General features: G+C 42.5%; 1 protein-coding gene across 8 annotated transcripts in view; it reads left to right on the forward strand.

Annotated features, from left to right (window-relative positions):
• The window catches only part of Der-2 (Derlin 2), a 53067-nt gene that overhangs the window by 22433 nt on the left and 13039 nt on the right, over nucleotides 1-17595 (forward strand). For all 8 annotated transcript variants that reach the window (XR_012826555.1, XM_075684053.1, XM_075684055.1 and 5 more), the window contains one exon: nucleotides 3725-3815. Coding sequence is in view for 7 of the 8 variants with exons in the window: in XM_075684053.1 (XP_075540168.1) it covers nucleotides 3725-3815 (91 nt within the window). In the remaining variant the exon portion in view is untranslated. The remainder of the gene's footprint in view (nucleotides 1-3724; nucleotides 3816-17595) is intronic.

Here is a 17595-nt window from a genome sequence, read left to right on the forward strand (position 1 = left end):
GCTAGCTTATACTTGCGCTTGCGCTTGCGTTTGCGCTTTATTCTACGTTTGAGATGAATGATTTCACGAGTGATCCATGGATTATGACGTTTAGTTTTCTTTCTACACGTCGGTACGAATTTATTAATACAATACTTAACAACAGAGTTAAACTTGTCCCAGAGAAGCATGACGTCATCATCGCATTTGAATTCATCGAGGGAAAGGTGTAAGCAATCCAAGACGGATTCGTCATCAGCTGATGAAAAGTCTAGAAAGGACTGCATGATGGGTGTAACTTAGACGCTTTTTTGTATTTCTAAGTCCACATGTACAAGTTTGTGGTCAGCTATACCTTCAGTTAACACAACAGTACGATTTTCCGACAAGCTTTTGATAAAAACAAGATCAAGAATTATTGGGTGAGTTCTGTGACACGTGCGGGATGTAGTACAGCCTGTTTAAGATCATGAAAGAACATAGAATCAAGGAGAATGTGTGCACTGCATACGTTCTGCTAGATGCTATGTTCATTTGTACGCGGAAAGTTCGGGAGTGCTGCAATCACGGCACGCAAGCGGGTATGTCACGTATTTTTTGGAGAATGGAGAATGAAAGCATCAAAGAGCGGACTCTCGGATGAGTCGTGACCGTACTGAACCGTTCGCACAATATCTTCGGGTGCTAGTGTCAGCTGCAACAGCTCTTCAAAGCTGTCAAGCAGTAACAGCTGTGATTCCGATGAATTCAATGACCATGAATGGCCATTAGCATTTGACCTGCGACCATGACAGCCATCATCCAGTGCAGCACATAGCACTGCAGCATGAACACCAAAGGTAACCCTAACCACTGACTTGATATGTGCTGCTTGCTGTTTTAGGTGTTTTACCAGTTTTTAAGAAAGTGTTTTCCATGTTCGCTGTAACCGCATTGAAGCGCTGCTTTCTTGGTTTTTATGTTAATTTATAGAGAGGATAACTTCCCACTAAGAATGATGCTGACAGTCCAAAGCTCTGACCGGTTCAGTTGTTTACATCTACAGGCACAGTGACTGCCTATTGTTTGTTTGAAATACAATGCAAGCCGTGCATTGGTGACATCCAGTAATGTCGGAACATTTCAGAACATGCAGATTTTTTGCACGTAAGCATGATTGCATCACTGAATCATGCAGGTATGAGTGACCTTCAAAAACAGTGAGCGGGAGACTATAGTACATACTGTTATACTGCCTGCTTCTGATTTTTCATACTCTTCTCGTGCGCAAAATTTATGTGTTCCATGTTTATGTGTTCCAGTGCACAGTTTTCTTGTGGAAACGCTGATGGCAGTACTGACACTGTTGGCAGCTGAATGAGGCAGTTGTTTAGGCTGCTGTATGGAAAGGGCCATCACTTGTTGACTATTTGGAATAAGAGGCGAGCAGTGCCTCTCAGAAGTTAAATGATGAGTCAGCATATCAATACGTACAAATACTCTTGTATGTAGTCGCATTTAATTTAAAGAAGCGCCGGTTAGTGCGACTGCAGCCTTCGAAAACGGCAATGTATTGATGTTGATTGTGCTCCATGTCATCGCTTCTCGCTTTTTGTGTGTGCACTGTACAAAATGAAGGATGGTTTATTTCAAATCTGTATGTTCAAATCTGAACTATAAAAGTGGTTTCCCTCATCCTAAAGGTTTAAAGAGGCCACAACATCACTATTAAATTGCATTGCCTTACGAACCTCCTGCCTCAAAAATGTTTCAAATCTTTCAAGCACAAAGTAAGACATAGCTTTTGGACTGATCAGCAGCTTTCTCTCTCCTTTCATTTCTACTATTGGGCACAAGGGAGAAGGCAAGGGGCCGCAAGGGTAAGGTCTACGCTGTTCTTCTTGGAGGCCACACACAGCGATGTGCTACTGTTGTGTTTAGACTGACAGTGCAAAGATGAAACAGTTTCTCTGCCTTTTGGAGATTACAGACATACATGTTTTAATTTATTTAACTCAAATGAGCAATAATTTTAATACTGAGAATGTTGTTGTGATTCATGAAATCGGTCAATAGCTGTTGTGGGTTCAGCTGCTTGCGATGACACTGCAAGATAACATTGCAAAAGTGAGAGCAGGCGAGTTTTCACTGCTTTTGACACAAGATAATAAATTCCCTGCTGCATGCGGTGCAGTAATATTTGGCTCACATGTTCACAGGAGCCTTGTTAACAGATTGGCAGCATTTATATACTATGTTAAAAAAAAATCATGAGCCATTCCATTCTGTGAAGGTAGATGACCAGCGAAGCTATGTAGCATATTGCAAGGAGCTGACACAGAATTTTGAAACAAAGGTATCAGCAAATTTATTGTCTTGATCAGTGGTCATTGTGACAAAAGGTACGCACACACATATATTTTTATACATCCTCATTTATTCGTGTTATACATTCATTATATACATTCTGTTTTCATTTCACGATACATTGAGGCAAAGAAGTTGAGACTGAAGTCACCGCACCGACTGGCAGTGGGCCATTGCTGTCAGCACCTTCACAGAGGGAGGGGCAATATGGGAACGCTAGCATGATGAGCAGCATTGGAGCCAGCTGTGGAAGACTATGACGACGAAGGCGTGGGCAGTGGCACGAGTGTGTTCGTGCGGTTACACCGAAGGGCACCAACGAGCCAACTGTGGCACGAGCCATTGCTGAGGATGATAGTTTTTGCACACAGAGATTTGTTGGCGAACACGAAAAATGCATGGAACCCTAGCCATAAACAGCTTCGCTGTAAAAGTGTTTCAGAGCCCCTTTAAGGTTCAGATCAGGTACTTTGGTAGCATACACATGCTCGGTGACTGTGATAAGTTATAGGCCCAACTTTGGCCAAGCACAATCGACATCAGCACAAATTGTTTCAGGCTGGCGAGGGTCGAAGTTTGTGCAGCCAACAGTGCAACACCACTTGCCACCCATCACTTGGCCGTTAGCACAGGACGTAACTTCTCACGACAGCAGCGTCTCGTGCCAACACTTGCTCATGACCATTGACTCCTCAATGCTGTAGTCTGCCATTCATTCCCAAAATGCTCTGCGTATGTGACCATTTACATTTTAATGGACTGTTGCCAGTAGCTGAGGAGGATGCAGGGGCGCTGGTTTGAGGCAAATTATGAAATTCATTTGTAAAATATACCTGCATAACTCTCAAGCCATCTGTATTAAAGAAATGATGGAAATGTGCAGAGGAATGTACGTAACGAATTTTACAGTCATCCGTTGACGCTGAAAAATTGTTGGAGTTGGACCCCAAGAAACCACTGGAGTTGCCCTTTAACGACCTCTTATGCTCTTTCATGGACATGCTGAGTTATTGTGGTCGAGTGCTGAAGATGCTATAAGCTTGTAAGAAAAATTTACTTAATGTCTTCTTCATCGAATAGGGTACTTGTACTCACTAAAGCTGCCATAGGCAACAAATACAAAAGAACTCTAGAGTGACATCTGCTTTAAGTTGTGCCTAAAACTGGCGGTCATTCTGGCTCTTCCAGACTGTATCACCAGAGTGCTTCAACAAGTTATTGTGTGTTGGATTGGAAATAGCTTCAAGAATTGTGGAGAAGTGGGACCTACATGGCTGCTGGCTGTCACTTTTCTTGTATCAGCTGCTGTGCTGGGATTTTATTGTGCAGTGATTTCTTGATCCATAGGTTTAACTTGGATCTATGCAGCTGCAGCACACTGACTGTTTGTTTATTACAGGTGTCATTGTTGGCCATATTTATTACTTCCTTGAGGATGTCTTCCCAAACCAAAGAGGCGGATTCCGCTTGCTGGCTACACCCAGATTTATGTGAGTTGGTGGTCCATTGACATATGAGATGGTTCTTGCTGCTGGCCAAGCATGGCATGCTCTGAGGGTTCAGTGCTTTTGTGCATTTAGCTCTGTTGCGCATGATTGAACAAGACAAGCTGAACATAAATGTGACTTCCTAGAGCAGGTACGAGGGTGCCGAATTGAACCTTAACTGAGAACCGCAGCCTAGATATTATTAGTACAAGATGTTCCCAATGTAGAGCATGCTTTGGACTTTTTCGTCTGCTCTTAATCGATCTTAGGCTCTGTAAAACACTACACAAAAGAGATTGATACAGGGTTTGGCACTTTGTCCTTGTTCAATGCCTACACCTGCTTATACAGTTGACTTCTATTAATTTAACCCTGACGGAGCTGACCATATTGATTGAACGTTCTGGTGAGTGCAATTAACAGTGTGTCTACCAACCGGAATATCTCAGGGAATTTGCCTAGTCTGGAGATACTCAGGGAAAACTCGGGGAATTTGTGCTTCTATCAGGGAAAATTAGCTGTAGCTTTATTGAAAGGGAACGGAAGTCGTGTGTATGCTGGCTGCAGTAACAGGAATCGCAAAGAATCGTCATTGACACGGTGTCATCGGCACGATGTATTGCCAGAGTAGTTAACGACCAATTTCAATTTTTCGGACATGCCCGATAATTCGCACGGCTTTGCGGCACCACTACGTACTCCATATAGTCAATGTATATTGCCCTGACTGCAGGTCTGAGATGGCATTAATCAAAGCCACCACCGCCGCCATTTTAATTATCTCGCCGCCTCGAACCGGCACTCTCGCACGCAGATCCGCTGGCAGCCGTAGCCACCACCGCGGCAACGTTAGGCCTAGCTGCTTCTACGTTCGCTATTAAGCGTCTTGCCGTGCGGTGCCGTGTTTTTCATTGAAAGAATTCGCCGCTGTCAGCAATGGCACCGACTTCGCCTTTGTAATCCTCGCGGTTGGCTTCGAAGCTCGCAGAGCACAGCGCGTTGCGTAATGCCAGTCTCCGAAAGTTAGCTTCGCCTCAATACAGCAGTGTTAGGCGGTGAATCATAACAAGCGTGGGAAGGGGCAATTGTCACGGGACACAGTATGTATGTATGTTGGGTGAGGGAACAAACGCGAGTTAATGACATCTTAGTTGAAATCAAGAAAAAGAAATGGGCATGGGCAGGACATGTAATGAGGAGAAAAGATAACCGATGGTCATTAAGGGTTACGGACTGGATCCCAAGGGAAGGGAAGCGTAGCAGGGGGCGGCAGAAAGTCAGGTGGGCGGATGAGATTAAGAAGTTTGCAGGGACGGCATGGCCACAATTAGTACCTGACCGGAGTTGTTGGAGAAGTATGGCAGAGGCTTTTGCCCTGCAGTGGGCGTAACTAGGCTGATGATGATGATGATGATGACAGTATGTATTCCTTAATTATATGCTCCTGGCACTGCCCAGGCGGCGCGTCCGAGCAGCGATCGTCAGCGCCTCTTGCGGCCCCTTCCGTCAAAACTGACACTGACGGACCACGCTACCCACGCGGATCTGCCAGCGTGATCGCTTGTTCATGCTTGCTTTGAAACGAACAAATTGCGCAAGTTTTGCTGTGTGGTTTCTGACCAATCTTAACTTTAGACGGTCGGATACGCCCTGCCATTCCTCGTAAAGGGAAAAGCTCTACGCTGCCCGGCACGTTCACAGCGTGAAAGAAACCGGTGGTGTGACTGTGCTGGTGAAGTAAACGAGAAGAAAGGGGGTCAACCGAGGGGCCTGATTTTCTTATTAGTCATATCACGAGAACTGAATCATGAGAAGTGTCACTTCCACCAAGGCAAATACAACTGCAGCGTTTCTCTAGCCTGAGTACACTCAACTATCATGTTATGCTTTGATCAAGCAGCTCAATTGAGTGTGCAGGCATGGCTGAGCTTACTAAACGTTAGGCGTAGGCAAAGAAGGGAAAATCAGACATCCACCTGTTCGCAGCAATTGCTACGAAGGAAACCCAAACGGGTTCCTCGAAAGAAAAGCCTCAAAGTTGAAGAAAAAATTGTTCTGGTCCGGGACTCGAAACCGGGACCACCGCCTTTCCGGGGCAGCCGCTCTACCATCTGAGCTAACCAGGCAGCTAGCAGATGGCAGGGCAAAGTTCAATTTGTCGACAACATGAAGCAAAGTAAATGTTGACGTAATAGTTCTGCGGAAACCCGCAAGGTGGAGAGAAGTAATTAAAGAACGGAAAATCAGACATCCACCCATTCGTAGCAATTGCTACAAATGAAACCGTAGGTGTTCTTATCCAACCATTTGAGTTACCGTAGACCCGTGTCGTAGACGAAATGCGTCCTTCCGTGGTGCTATTTTGACACGCTTGCAAAGCCTCATTGGCCAGGGATAATAGGCGCCATATCATTTAGAATTACTAAAAGGCTCTTTTAAACAACTTGTAAAAAAATTTTATTAGACTGCTATGTTCTGACAAGCAACCGCAGTACTTCGTTTACAACTGCCGAGGCACTGGCACGACCAAGCTTGGGCCGCTCCGGCCGCCAAGACTGGGTTGACCGTGTCTGGCAACCTGAACCCAAGCAGAGCCACACAGCATGAAGTGCTGAGCGACTCACGCAAGCCAGAACACCTGCAGCCACCACGCAGTACGCCTCGTATACAGCAAAATAAATAGCTCTAAATGATATGGAGAAATTGCAAAAATATGTAAGCCGGCTGCCCGGCAAGACTCTTTCTTGACCAAAAACTTCAGTCTACTGACTACAATATTTTCTAGTGCGGTCCTCCAGGAAGGAAGCGCGAGCACAAAACCACGGCCGGCCAGGAAATCCGTAGAGTCGGAGAGCAGGCAGCCCTGCCCGACCGTACAGCCTCTGACGCAGCAGTACCGCCGTCACCACGCTTTTCTTCCTGGGCTGTTTTCGATGTCTTGCACATTTGCCATCGTAAAAAAGCGGTATGAGAACATTTACCCGCAGGACGGTGGCACATGTAGTTCAGAAGTTCCGAATCACACGCGGTCATAACAACAACACGTGCGCCACTACGCCGTCGACTGAAGTTTGATCAGTACCAGAGTTGCGCTTTTGACGCTACAGGTGGGGCGACCGTCGCCGGCAAACTGCACTGTCAGGAGCATATACACGCGTGCACCCCCGTCTCCTGTCACAGTACGAGCACCGATATGCCTAATAAGTGTACTGGCAAGCCTTAAGGGGGTATGGCAGGGTAACCCCCTTCAAAAATCGAATTTGCGATTTTGGCACAGAAAAATCAACTGCACTATGAGGAACAAACCTGCGGAACCGCGACCTCGAGCGCCCGCTCAAAGCGGTTCAAATGTCGCGCCGAAGTGTGCCGCGCGTCCTGGCGTTTAAGAATGGCGGGCAGAGGCTCGACTGTTTATCGTTGTCATTCGCGGTTTTCTTCGTTATGGCGTGTTTTTTTTTTTTGCTTGTGTGTGTGTGTGTGTGGTAAGTAAATGATTTGTACTAAAAATTATATATTAATTAAAAGAAAATGAGACATCCACCCAATCATTGCAATTGCCACAAAGGAATCCCATATGGGTTCCTCGAAAGAAAAGCATCGCAGTTGATGAAAAATTTGTCCTGGTCTGGGGCTCGAACCTGGGACCACCGCCTTTCTGGGCCAGCCACTCTACCATCTGGGCTAACCAGGTGGCTAACAGATGGCAGGGCGAAGTCGAATTTGTTAACAACTCGAAGCAAGAGTTTGACGTAATAGCCCTTTGTAAAAAGAACTATTGCATCAAACTCTTGCTTTTGCTTACGTGGTTGCCTCTGTTTCGAGTTTCAAACATATTACTTGTCCAGAAGATGGCACGATCGTCCAGCAAATGGAGCAGAATGAGAACTTTCAGAGGTAATCGGTGTTCTGAGCAAATGTATTCATGGACGAACACAGAACATCAATGAGTCGCTCAACCAACTCATCTGGTGCCGCTGCCCTAAGAAACGGTAATTCTGCATGAAAAGCTGTTCTGTAGGCCCTTGGAATTGTTCCAGGTGTGTATTGTAATATTGCCCTCAACAGGACCGACACAGAGCGAGTTGACAGGGCAGAATTCTATGACTCAGCCGAGAGCAAGGAAGGATGACTGATAAAAAGGAGCGCTAAGAAGGGTTTTGGAGACACCTGCAAGAAAGTCTGCAGTGAAATGTATTTTCCTGGGTCATTTTGAGCATCCACAAGCAGTATTTGAACAGAAGACTTCATTTTTCTCAAATTGAATTTCTTATGATTTTTTAAAATTCAATGTAAATTTTCTTACAAAGTATTCATCCCATACCAGTGAAACTTTGTACACATGTACTACAACCAGTTATAAATATTCTGAACTAAAGAAATCTCTGATAATATGAATGACAACACTGAAAAAACTTACACTGCAAGAAACCCCCCTTCTGGCTTTGCGCAAGCAGAGATACTATATTTTTTGGGGTGCGAACTCCAAAGTGGATATGATATCTCTTTAGTTCATACATAACCTATTGGTATTTAGAAAAGCACTGTAATATCATCACATTCCTCTGCGTTCTTGCAGAGAAAAGGTACATCAAATAATTAAACACACTTAAAATTTTGGGTGTGGGCTACAGGAAAGGCAAACCATCTAGACTCCAACAAAGTGTTTCATGTTGTACCCAAGAGCAAGCAACTTTTGTAAGCATGCAAAATTTGATGCTAATATCTGTAGGCGCATCTAAAATAATATGTTAAAACTAACATGTACGATTTACCCTACCATACCTTAAGAGCTTTTTCAGACGTGCCTGTGTCAATTTTAGCACTAAGGGCCGTTAAGACATGCATTCATTTTTTTTTTTTCGCACTACCAGATTTTTCGGATGATTTTGCAGGCCCTAGGGAGTCCGAAAAATCGGGACGTTGACTGTGCTACTGACTAATAGGATGCTTCAAATGATCCATGGGGTGAAAGCATGGCAGAAGGAGGATGAGAGCAGAAAGGACCGACACACTAAGGAATTAACGGGAAAGGAAGCGTGCCGCCGCCGCTTTAAAAGAGCTTGAGCTCAAAAAACAGTGTTGGCTGACGCCGAGATGCAGGTGTCCCTCATCCAAACCAAAATAAACTCTTTAAAGCAGGGAAACCCAACGCTGAGATGTTGTGTATAGGCTGAGAGTATGTCAGGACAGTTGAGGTTGACTTCCCAGCTGCTGAGAGAGAATCTTAGTTGTGACAAAGTTCAGGTCTCATACTGATGAGCTTGCTATCGGTTGATAGAAATAGCTCGTATTCAAAAATATTTACTTATGTATGCATCTGCTTTTCATTCGTACAGTCGAACCCGGTTAGATTGAACTCGTAAAGAAAAAAACGCCTATCAGTTCGATATAGAGCATAATTCTATATAAGCCTGCTAAGTAATTGATGTCATAAAAGCACATACCATTTATAAAATCACTTCATTGATGAAACTAGCTTAGTTATGCATGAATTAGTCCTGCATGTTTTTCTGCTTGGGCAATTTAGCTGCCTACAACGCATGCACTTCCCCACATTGTCAAAAGGAGTCTGAGCAGCTGAGGCCGCAACCTTCCGCATTCGCGCAGAAGCACCGGACAAGTGCGAGTGCACCAATCACTTCGGAGGATGTGGGCAAAGGACCGTCGTTGCTTTCCTCATTGTGCCCACTTTAATTTGTGCTCGGTACGATGTCGGCTATGTAGTCTTCGTTTTCGAGCTCTCCCGTGGTCGCAACACCATAGAGAAAGAAATTGCAACGCTGTCATCTGCACTCGCAAACTCGTCCACCATTGATTTGTCAACAGCTTCTGGAAATTCTGACAGCTCGCTCCAAACTTCGGCAACACGGGCAATCGCTTCATTGCATTCATCAGAATTTATAATCATCACCGAGCACGCGGAAACCGCACGTATGACGCGTACGCACAGTGCCGTGCATACGCGTCAGGCGCCATGGGCACCGGGTTGCGAGTTTGGCCGCTTTAGCCCTAATCGTGCCGAGAGTGCTCCTCGGAATCTTGCACGCTGCGGGGACATCCGACTTCTCATCGCGTTCAATCCGATTTATGATTTCGAGCTTTAAAGGGACACTAAAGGTTACTATTAAGTGTACGTGGACTGTTGAAATACCATCCCAGAAACCTCGAAACGCTTGTTTCGTGCCAAGGAGAGACTTATATTAAGAGAAAATGCGTTCTGAAGCATCCGCGTACCTCTAGCGCAGTTCAAAACGCCCGCCCTCCGATCGAGGAGTACTGACATCATGGTCTCATAGTGACGTTGCGCCATCGGTGAGCAGAACGGCGTCTGCAGACGGCGCTACGGCTATTCTGCGCAAAACGCAAACGCGCGACCATAAGCAGAGCCAAGACAGAGCCGACAGCAGAGCGAAAGCGGGAGTATGGTGGCTAGCGGAAGGAGAAACGCGCGACCATAAGCTGGTGGTACTTTATTCTATGACGCACATTTCGACGCACGTCGCAATGGACCCTGACAACGACAGATTGGCTCGCGATGCTGGGCTCAACTTCAGCGATTTGAGCACTGACGAGCGCGACCTGCTGCTGAGGGCTCGCGCTGCCGGCGTCGTTGCGTACTACGACGGCGGCCTCGACACCGGCTCTCGGGAGTGGGGAAGCAACGAGGGCTTCCCACGACATCACAAGGACGTGGTATTCTCACTGCTTGTTCGAAATGAAAGTTTCGCGAGCCAGCAGAACCCGCACAGCACGACGCGATAACAAAACTACTGAAACTCCAAAGCGTGCGCGGCGCAGAGTCGAGCGCGCAGAGTCGAGCGAAAACGAAACCTTTCGACCCCCCATACTACTGAAGGGTAACGTCAAAATGTTATTCTTTCTTAGAGTCGAATAGACGTAGACGAGTAGCATTTTCTTCCGTCTTATAATCGAATGAAATGATATTTTAATACGAGTAGTTGAGTATTAGTAACACAAATTATGAGGAGTGCTTTCGTCATCGGGCTAGTACCGGAATGTCGCTGGGGTGTCTCAAATCGTGTCATGCATTTACCTCAATTTCTCGGTTACTAAAGCTCTGTTCGCGATTAGATTGACGCCTTAGACGTTCTAGAACATTGCTCTACCACTTTAACTTGACTTTCTGGTAACCTTTAGCGTCCCTTTAAGAGGAAAGGCGAATTCTGCCGCTTTATCACGGCAACACTGCGGGAGAAGGCCCACAATGCAAGGCGCAAACGCAATGAACCAGAAAAGCAGCGATACAACTTGCCCTTTCGCCATCTTGCATGACGAGTACACAAGAGCCTCTGATTGGCTGTCTGAGCAAGCGCTGCAGCATTTTACTTACACTTTCCTTCTGTTTTCTTTTTAAATAAAATAGATATTACTCCTTAGTATTCAAATTGGATTAAGTCATTTTTTTTGTTTCAACATGCTTACAAGAGAGTGACTACATCGGGCAACCTGGTGTCAGCCTGCCTTGACATAAAACAAAGTTCTGGCTCATTCAGGAAATTTTGAAAAAGTGCTCAGGGAAAACCTGAAAAACTCAGGGAATTTGGAAATGTCAACTTAATAGACACCCCGAATTAATCGAGGTACAAAAAGAGAAAAAAGAAACACTGAAACAAACTGCTGATAACATGTCCCTGAATAGAATGTTCACCCACATTCAATGTGTTCAACATAGAAAACTAACGTAGAAATGAAAGTTTGACATAACAGATCAATATAACAGATAGTGTGTCAGAGTTTGCTCTCCAGCAGTAAATAGCTGATGCAAAGGGTAGATGAACTGACTTTACTGCAGTTAAGGTAACACGGTGTGGAGGTTTACGCACTTTTCACACAGAAACAGGGATTCTCTTTTGTTAATTCAGATTTCCCATGCCGGTGCAGCGTCTTCATAAACTGCAAATCATAGCGAAAATTTCTACCACCTAAACAACTACTACTTGAATACTACTACCACCAGGCTTGGCTTTCTTTCTGAGGTCTTCTTTATTAAAAAACTGTGCAGTGTAATCTTGTCACGAACCCAAATCGTGCAGGCAATGTAATCTGCAAACTTCTAGTTTGCAGAGGACATTGATGACATTGTTCAATAACGTTGGGGATGAATTCGAACATATTATTGAGGACCTTAACCGAGAAAGTGTAATAGTAGGGTTGAAGGTTGGTGTGCAGCAAGACAAAGGTAATTCTCAATAACCTGGCGAGGGAACAAGAATTCATGATCGCCAGCCAGCCTCTAGTGTCTGTGCAAGGGTACGTTCATCTTGGATATAGGTGACGAAGGAAATTGAGAAACAAGAAGGAAACGTGCAGAATATTAAAAATGGGTTGGAAGGCATGCAGCAAGTCAGGAGACTGGGAGCTTACCAGTATCATTGAAAAGAAAGGTGTACAATCAGTGCATTCTACCAGTGCTAATGTATGGGGCAGGAACTTGGATAGTAAAGGGCCCCTCACCAGGTCTGGCCATCTTGAGCTGACAAGAACATACAATGCGGGCCAATAATCGTGTTTGCAAAGCATTAGTACATCGCTACGTACCGCGGAAAGGTCTGAAATTTCAATCCGAACGCTGTTTTCCCTTCTCCTTGCGGCCGCTGCGCTCCAAGCTGGACGGTAACATACTCAGGTCCGCAGTGTGACGTTGCTCCTGGTGACATGTGAATTCGAGAATTGTTCAAGGCATCATCTGTTATTTGTGTGATCTGTTTCTTGAATTGATGAATTGAAGTTTAGAGAAATAATAAAACACACAAACGGAATGTCTGCATGCTTTTTGTTTTACTTTGCACTGAAGCAAGGGAGATGTACTTCCGCTTCGTCTGCTTGTTCGCACAGTCGTGCAGTCACGTGTGCAGGTACCAAAACTATGCCATTTTCTCTGTGTTTCAGCGCGTGATCATGCCCTGCGATCCACTTGTTCTGCCTCACTATTCATGTAGCACTGAATTATACCCCTAGTCGTGTTCTTGTGCACAGCGTGCAAAATCGTGCACTGCGCGAAACCAGACAATCACAACAGCTCATGCACAGCGCCACAAAAAAAAAAAAAGAAAGCGAGGAGAAAAAAAAATTGAAGGCAGGGCCCGTGATGTATGCGTCACACAATCCTTCAGGTCTGGTATGGGAGAACATGGGGAAGGAATTTCGCTTGCGGAGGCTAGACAAGGTGAGTGGAGACAGTGTCTCGCTATGCAGTGGAGCTTGCCTCCTAAAATCATGGATTCGTGGCACTGAAATATTTCTATCTTGGCTATTATTGAGCCAATTTGAACAATTTTTGTGGCAGAACGCTCCCTAGAGGACACATAACAACTTTCAACATTTAACCAAAATTTGCTATGGGGTCTGGTGAGGGGCCCTTCAACAAAGAAGCTTGACAGTGCATTAAGGACTTTGTTAGAAGTGATGGAACGAAAAATGTTAGTTGTAATGCTAAGAGACAGCAAGAGAGTAGTATGGATCAGAGAGAAAACGGGGATAGCCAATATTCTACTATAAGGCTTTACGAAAAAGGGTGACTATGACGCAATTAACCGCGAACTTGAGGCCTTCTTCCCCACGTTTGAAGCCGCATATCGCAATCAGTCAATATTCCATAACTGGTCGATGTTTAAGGATAAGTTAGCTGATTTGGCTAACAAATATATTCCTAAAGTTCACATTAGCCCCAATAATCAAAAACCTTGGTTTACTAACGCCTTAAAAAAACTGGAAAATAAAAAGAAACGTCTTTACCGAGTGGCTACAAATAACGGGAACTCGCATCAATGGGAAATCTACTACAAAGCTGAAAATGAATATGTGATTGCAATCCGCAGCGCAAAGCGTTCCTTTTATGGCACTACACTCCCAAATTTGCTGCGCACTAACCCAAGACAATTTTGGCAAGTAATAAATCCTCATCCTGTTCACACTATTACAGTATTTGCAACAGTATTTACGAAAGAAATCGAAACAAACATTTCTTTACCTTTGTACAACATTGAAGGTCACATGCCATGCATCACATTTTGTGCTGACGGAATTTCATCCATAATCCAGAAGACTAAGCAATCATCTTCATTTGGCATTGATGAAATTAACTCTAAACTTGCAACAGTATTTACGAAAGAAATTGAAACAAACATTTCTTTACCTTTGTACAACATTGAAGGTCACATGCCATGCATCACATTTTGTACTGACGGAATTTCATTCATAATCCAGAAGACTAAGCAATCATCTTGATTTGGCATTGATGAAATTAACTCTAAACTTGCAACAGTATTTACGAAAGAAATTGAAACAAACATTTCTTTACCTTTGTACAACATTGAAGGTCACATGCCATGCATCACATTTTGTGCTGACGGAATTTCATTCATAATCCAGAAGACTAAGCAATCATCTTGATTTGGCATTGATGAAATTAACTCTAAACTTGCAACAGTATTTACGAAAGAAATTGAAACAAACATTTCTTTACCTTTGTACAACATTGAAGGTCACATGCCATGCATCACATTTTGTGCTGACGGAATTTCATTCATAATCCAGAAGACTAAGCAATCATCTTGATTTGGCATTGATGAAATTAACTCTAAACTTGCAACAGTATTTACGAAAGAAATTGAAACAAACATTTCTTTACCTTTGTACAACATTGAAGGTCACATGCCATGCATCACATTTTGTGCTGACGGAATTTCATTCATAATCCAGAAGACTAAGCAATCATCTTGATTTGGCATTGATGAAATTAACTCTAAACTTGCAACAGTATTTACGAAAGAAATTGAAACAAACATTTCTTTACCTTTGTACAACATTGAAGGTCACATGCCATGCATCACATTTTGTGCTGACAGAATTTCATTCATAATCCAGAAGACTAAGCAATCATCTTCATTTGGCATTGATGAAATTAACTCTAAACTTGCAACAGTATTTACGAAAGAAATTGAAACAAACATTTCTTTACCTTTGTACAACATTGAAGGTCACATGCCATGCATCACATTTTGTGCTGACGGAATTTCATCCATAATCCAGAAGACTAAGCAATCATCTTCATTTGGCATTGATGAAATTAACTCTAAACTTGCAACAGTATTTACGAAAGAAATTGAAACAAACATTTCTTTACCTTTGTACAACATTGAAGGTCACATGTCATGCATCACATTTTGTGCTGACGGAATTTCATTCATAATCCAGAAGACTAAGCAATCATCTTCATTTGGCATTGATGAAATTAACTCTAAACTTGCAACAGTATTTACGAAAGAAATTGAAACAAACATTTCTTTACCTTTGTACAACATTGAAGGTCACATGCCATGCATCACATTTTGTGCTGACGGAATTTCATCCATAATCCAGAAGACTAAGCAATCATCTTGATTTGGCATTGATGAAATTAACTCTAAACTTGCAACAGTATTTACGAAAGAAATTGAAACAAACATTTCTTTACCTTTGTACAACATTGAAGGTCACATGCCATGCATCACATTTTGTGCTGACGGAATTTCATCCATAATCCAGAAGACTAAGCAATCATCTTGATTTGGCATTGATGAAATTAACTCTAAACTTGCAACAGTATTTACGAAAGAAATTGAAACAAACATTTCTTTACCTTTGTACAACATTGAAGGTCACATGCCATGCATCACATTTTGTGCTGACGGAATTTCATTCATAATCCAGAAGACTAAGCAATCATCTTGATTTGGCATTGATGAAATTAACTCTAAACTTGCAACAGTATTTACGAAAGAAATTGAAACAAACATTTCTTTACCTTTGTACAACATTGAAGGTCACATGCCATGCATCACATTTTGTGCTGACAGAATTTCATTCATAATCCAGAAGACTAAGCAATCATCTTCATTTGGCATTGATGAAATTAACTCTAAACTTGCAACAGTATTTACGAAAGAAATTGAAACAAACATTTCTTTACCTTTGTACAACATTGAAGGTCACATGCCATGCATCACATTTTGTGCTGACGGAATTTCATCCATAATCCAGAAGACTAAGCAATCATCTTCATTTGGCATTGATGAAATTAACTCTAAACTTGCAACAGTATTTACGAAAGAAATTGAAACAAACATTTCTTTACCTTTGTACAACATTGAAGGTCACATGTCATGCATCACATTTTGTGCTGACGGAATTTCATTCATAATCCAGAAGACTAAGCAATCATCTTCATTTGGCATTGATGAAATTAACTCTAAACTTGCAACAGTATTTACGAAAGAAATTGAAACAAACATTTCTTTACCTTTGTACAACATTGAAGGTCACATGCCATGCATCACATTTTGTGCTGACGGAATTTCATCCATAATCCAGAAGACTAAGCAATCATCTTGATTTGGCATTGATGAAATTAACTCTAAACTTGCAACAGTATTTACGAAAGAAATTGAAACAAACATTTCTTTACCTTTGTACAACATTGAAGGTCACATGCCATGCATCACATTTTGTGCTGACGGAATTTCATTCATAATCCAGAAGACTAAGCAATCATCTTGATTTGGCATTGATGAAATTAACTCTAAACTTGCAACAGTATTTACGAAAGAAATTGAAACAAACATTTCTTTACCTTTGTACAACATTGAAGGTCACATGCCATGCATCACATTTTGTGCTGACGGAATTTCATCCATAATCCAGAAGACTAAGCAATCATCTTGATTTGGCATTGATGAAATTAACTCTAAACTTGCAACAGTATTTACGAAAGAAATTGAAACAAACATTTCTTTACCTTTGTACAACATTGAAGGTCACATGCCATGCATCACATTTTGTGCTGACGGAATTTCATCCATAATCCAGAAGACTAAGCAATCATCTTCATTTGGCATTGATGAAATTAACTCTAAACTTGCAACAGTATTTACGAAAGAAATTGAAACAAACATTTCTTTACCTTTGTACAACATTGAAGGTCACATGCCATGCATCACATTTTGTGCTGACGGAATTTCATTCATAATCCAGAAGACTAAGCAATCATCTTCATTTGGCATTGATGAAATTAACTCTAAACTTGCAACAGTATTTACGAAAGAAATTGAAACAAACATTTCTTTACCTTTGTACAACATTGAAGGTCACATGCCATGCATCACATTTTGTGCTGACGGAATTTCATTCATAATCCAGAAGACTAAGCAATCATCTTCATTTGGCATTGATGAAATTAACTCTAAACTTGCAACAGTATTTACGAAAGAAATTGAAACAAACATTTCTTTACCTTTGTACAACATTGAAGGTCACATGCCATGCATCACATTTTGTGCTGACGGAATTTCATTCATAATCCAGAAGACTAAGCAATCATCTTGATTTGGCATTGATGAAATTAACTCTAAACTTGCAACAGTATTTACGAAAGAAATTGAAACAAACATTTCTTTACCTTTGTACAACATTGAAGGTCACATGCCATGCATCACATTTTGTGCTGACGGAATTTCATCCATAATCCAGAAGACTAAGCAATCATCTTGATTTGGCATTGATGAAATTAACTCTAAACTTGCAACAGTATTTACGAAAGAAATTGAAACAAACATTTCTTTACCTTTGTACAACATTGAAGGTCACATGCCATGCATCACATTTTGTGCTGACGGAATTTCATCCATAATCCAGAAGACTAAGCAATCATCTTGATTTGGCATTGATGAAATTAACTCTAAACTTGCAACAGTATTTACGAAAGAAATTGAAACAAACATTTCTT

Source organism: Dermacentor variabilis, chromosome 3 (assembly GCF_050947875.1).
Source record: "Dermacentor variabilis isolate Ectoservices chromosome 3, ASM5094787v1, whole genome shotgun sequence".
Taxonomy (NCBI): Eukaryota; Metazoa; Arthropoda; class Arachnida; order Ixodida; family Ixodidae; genus Dermacentor; species Dermacentor variabilis.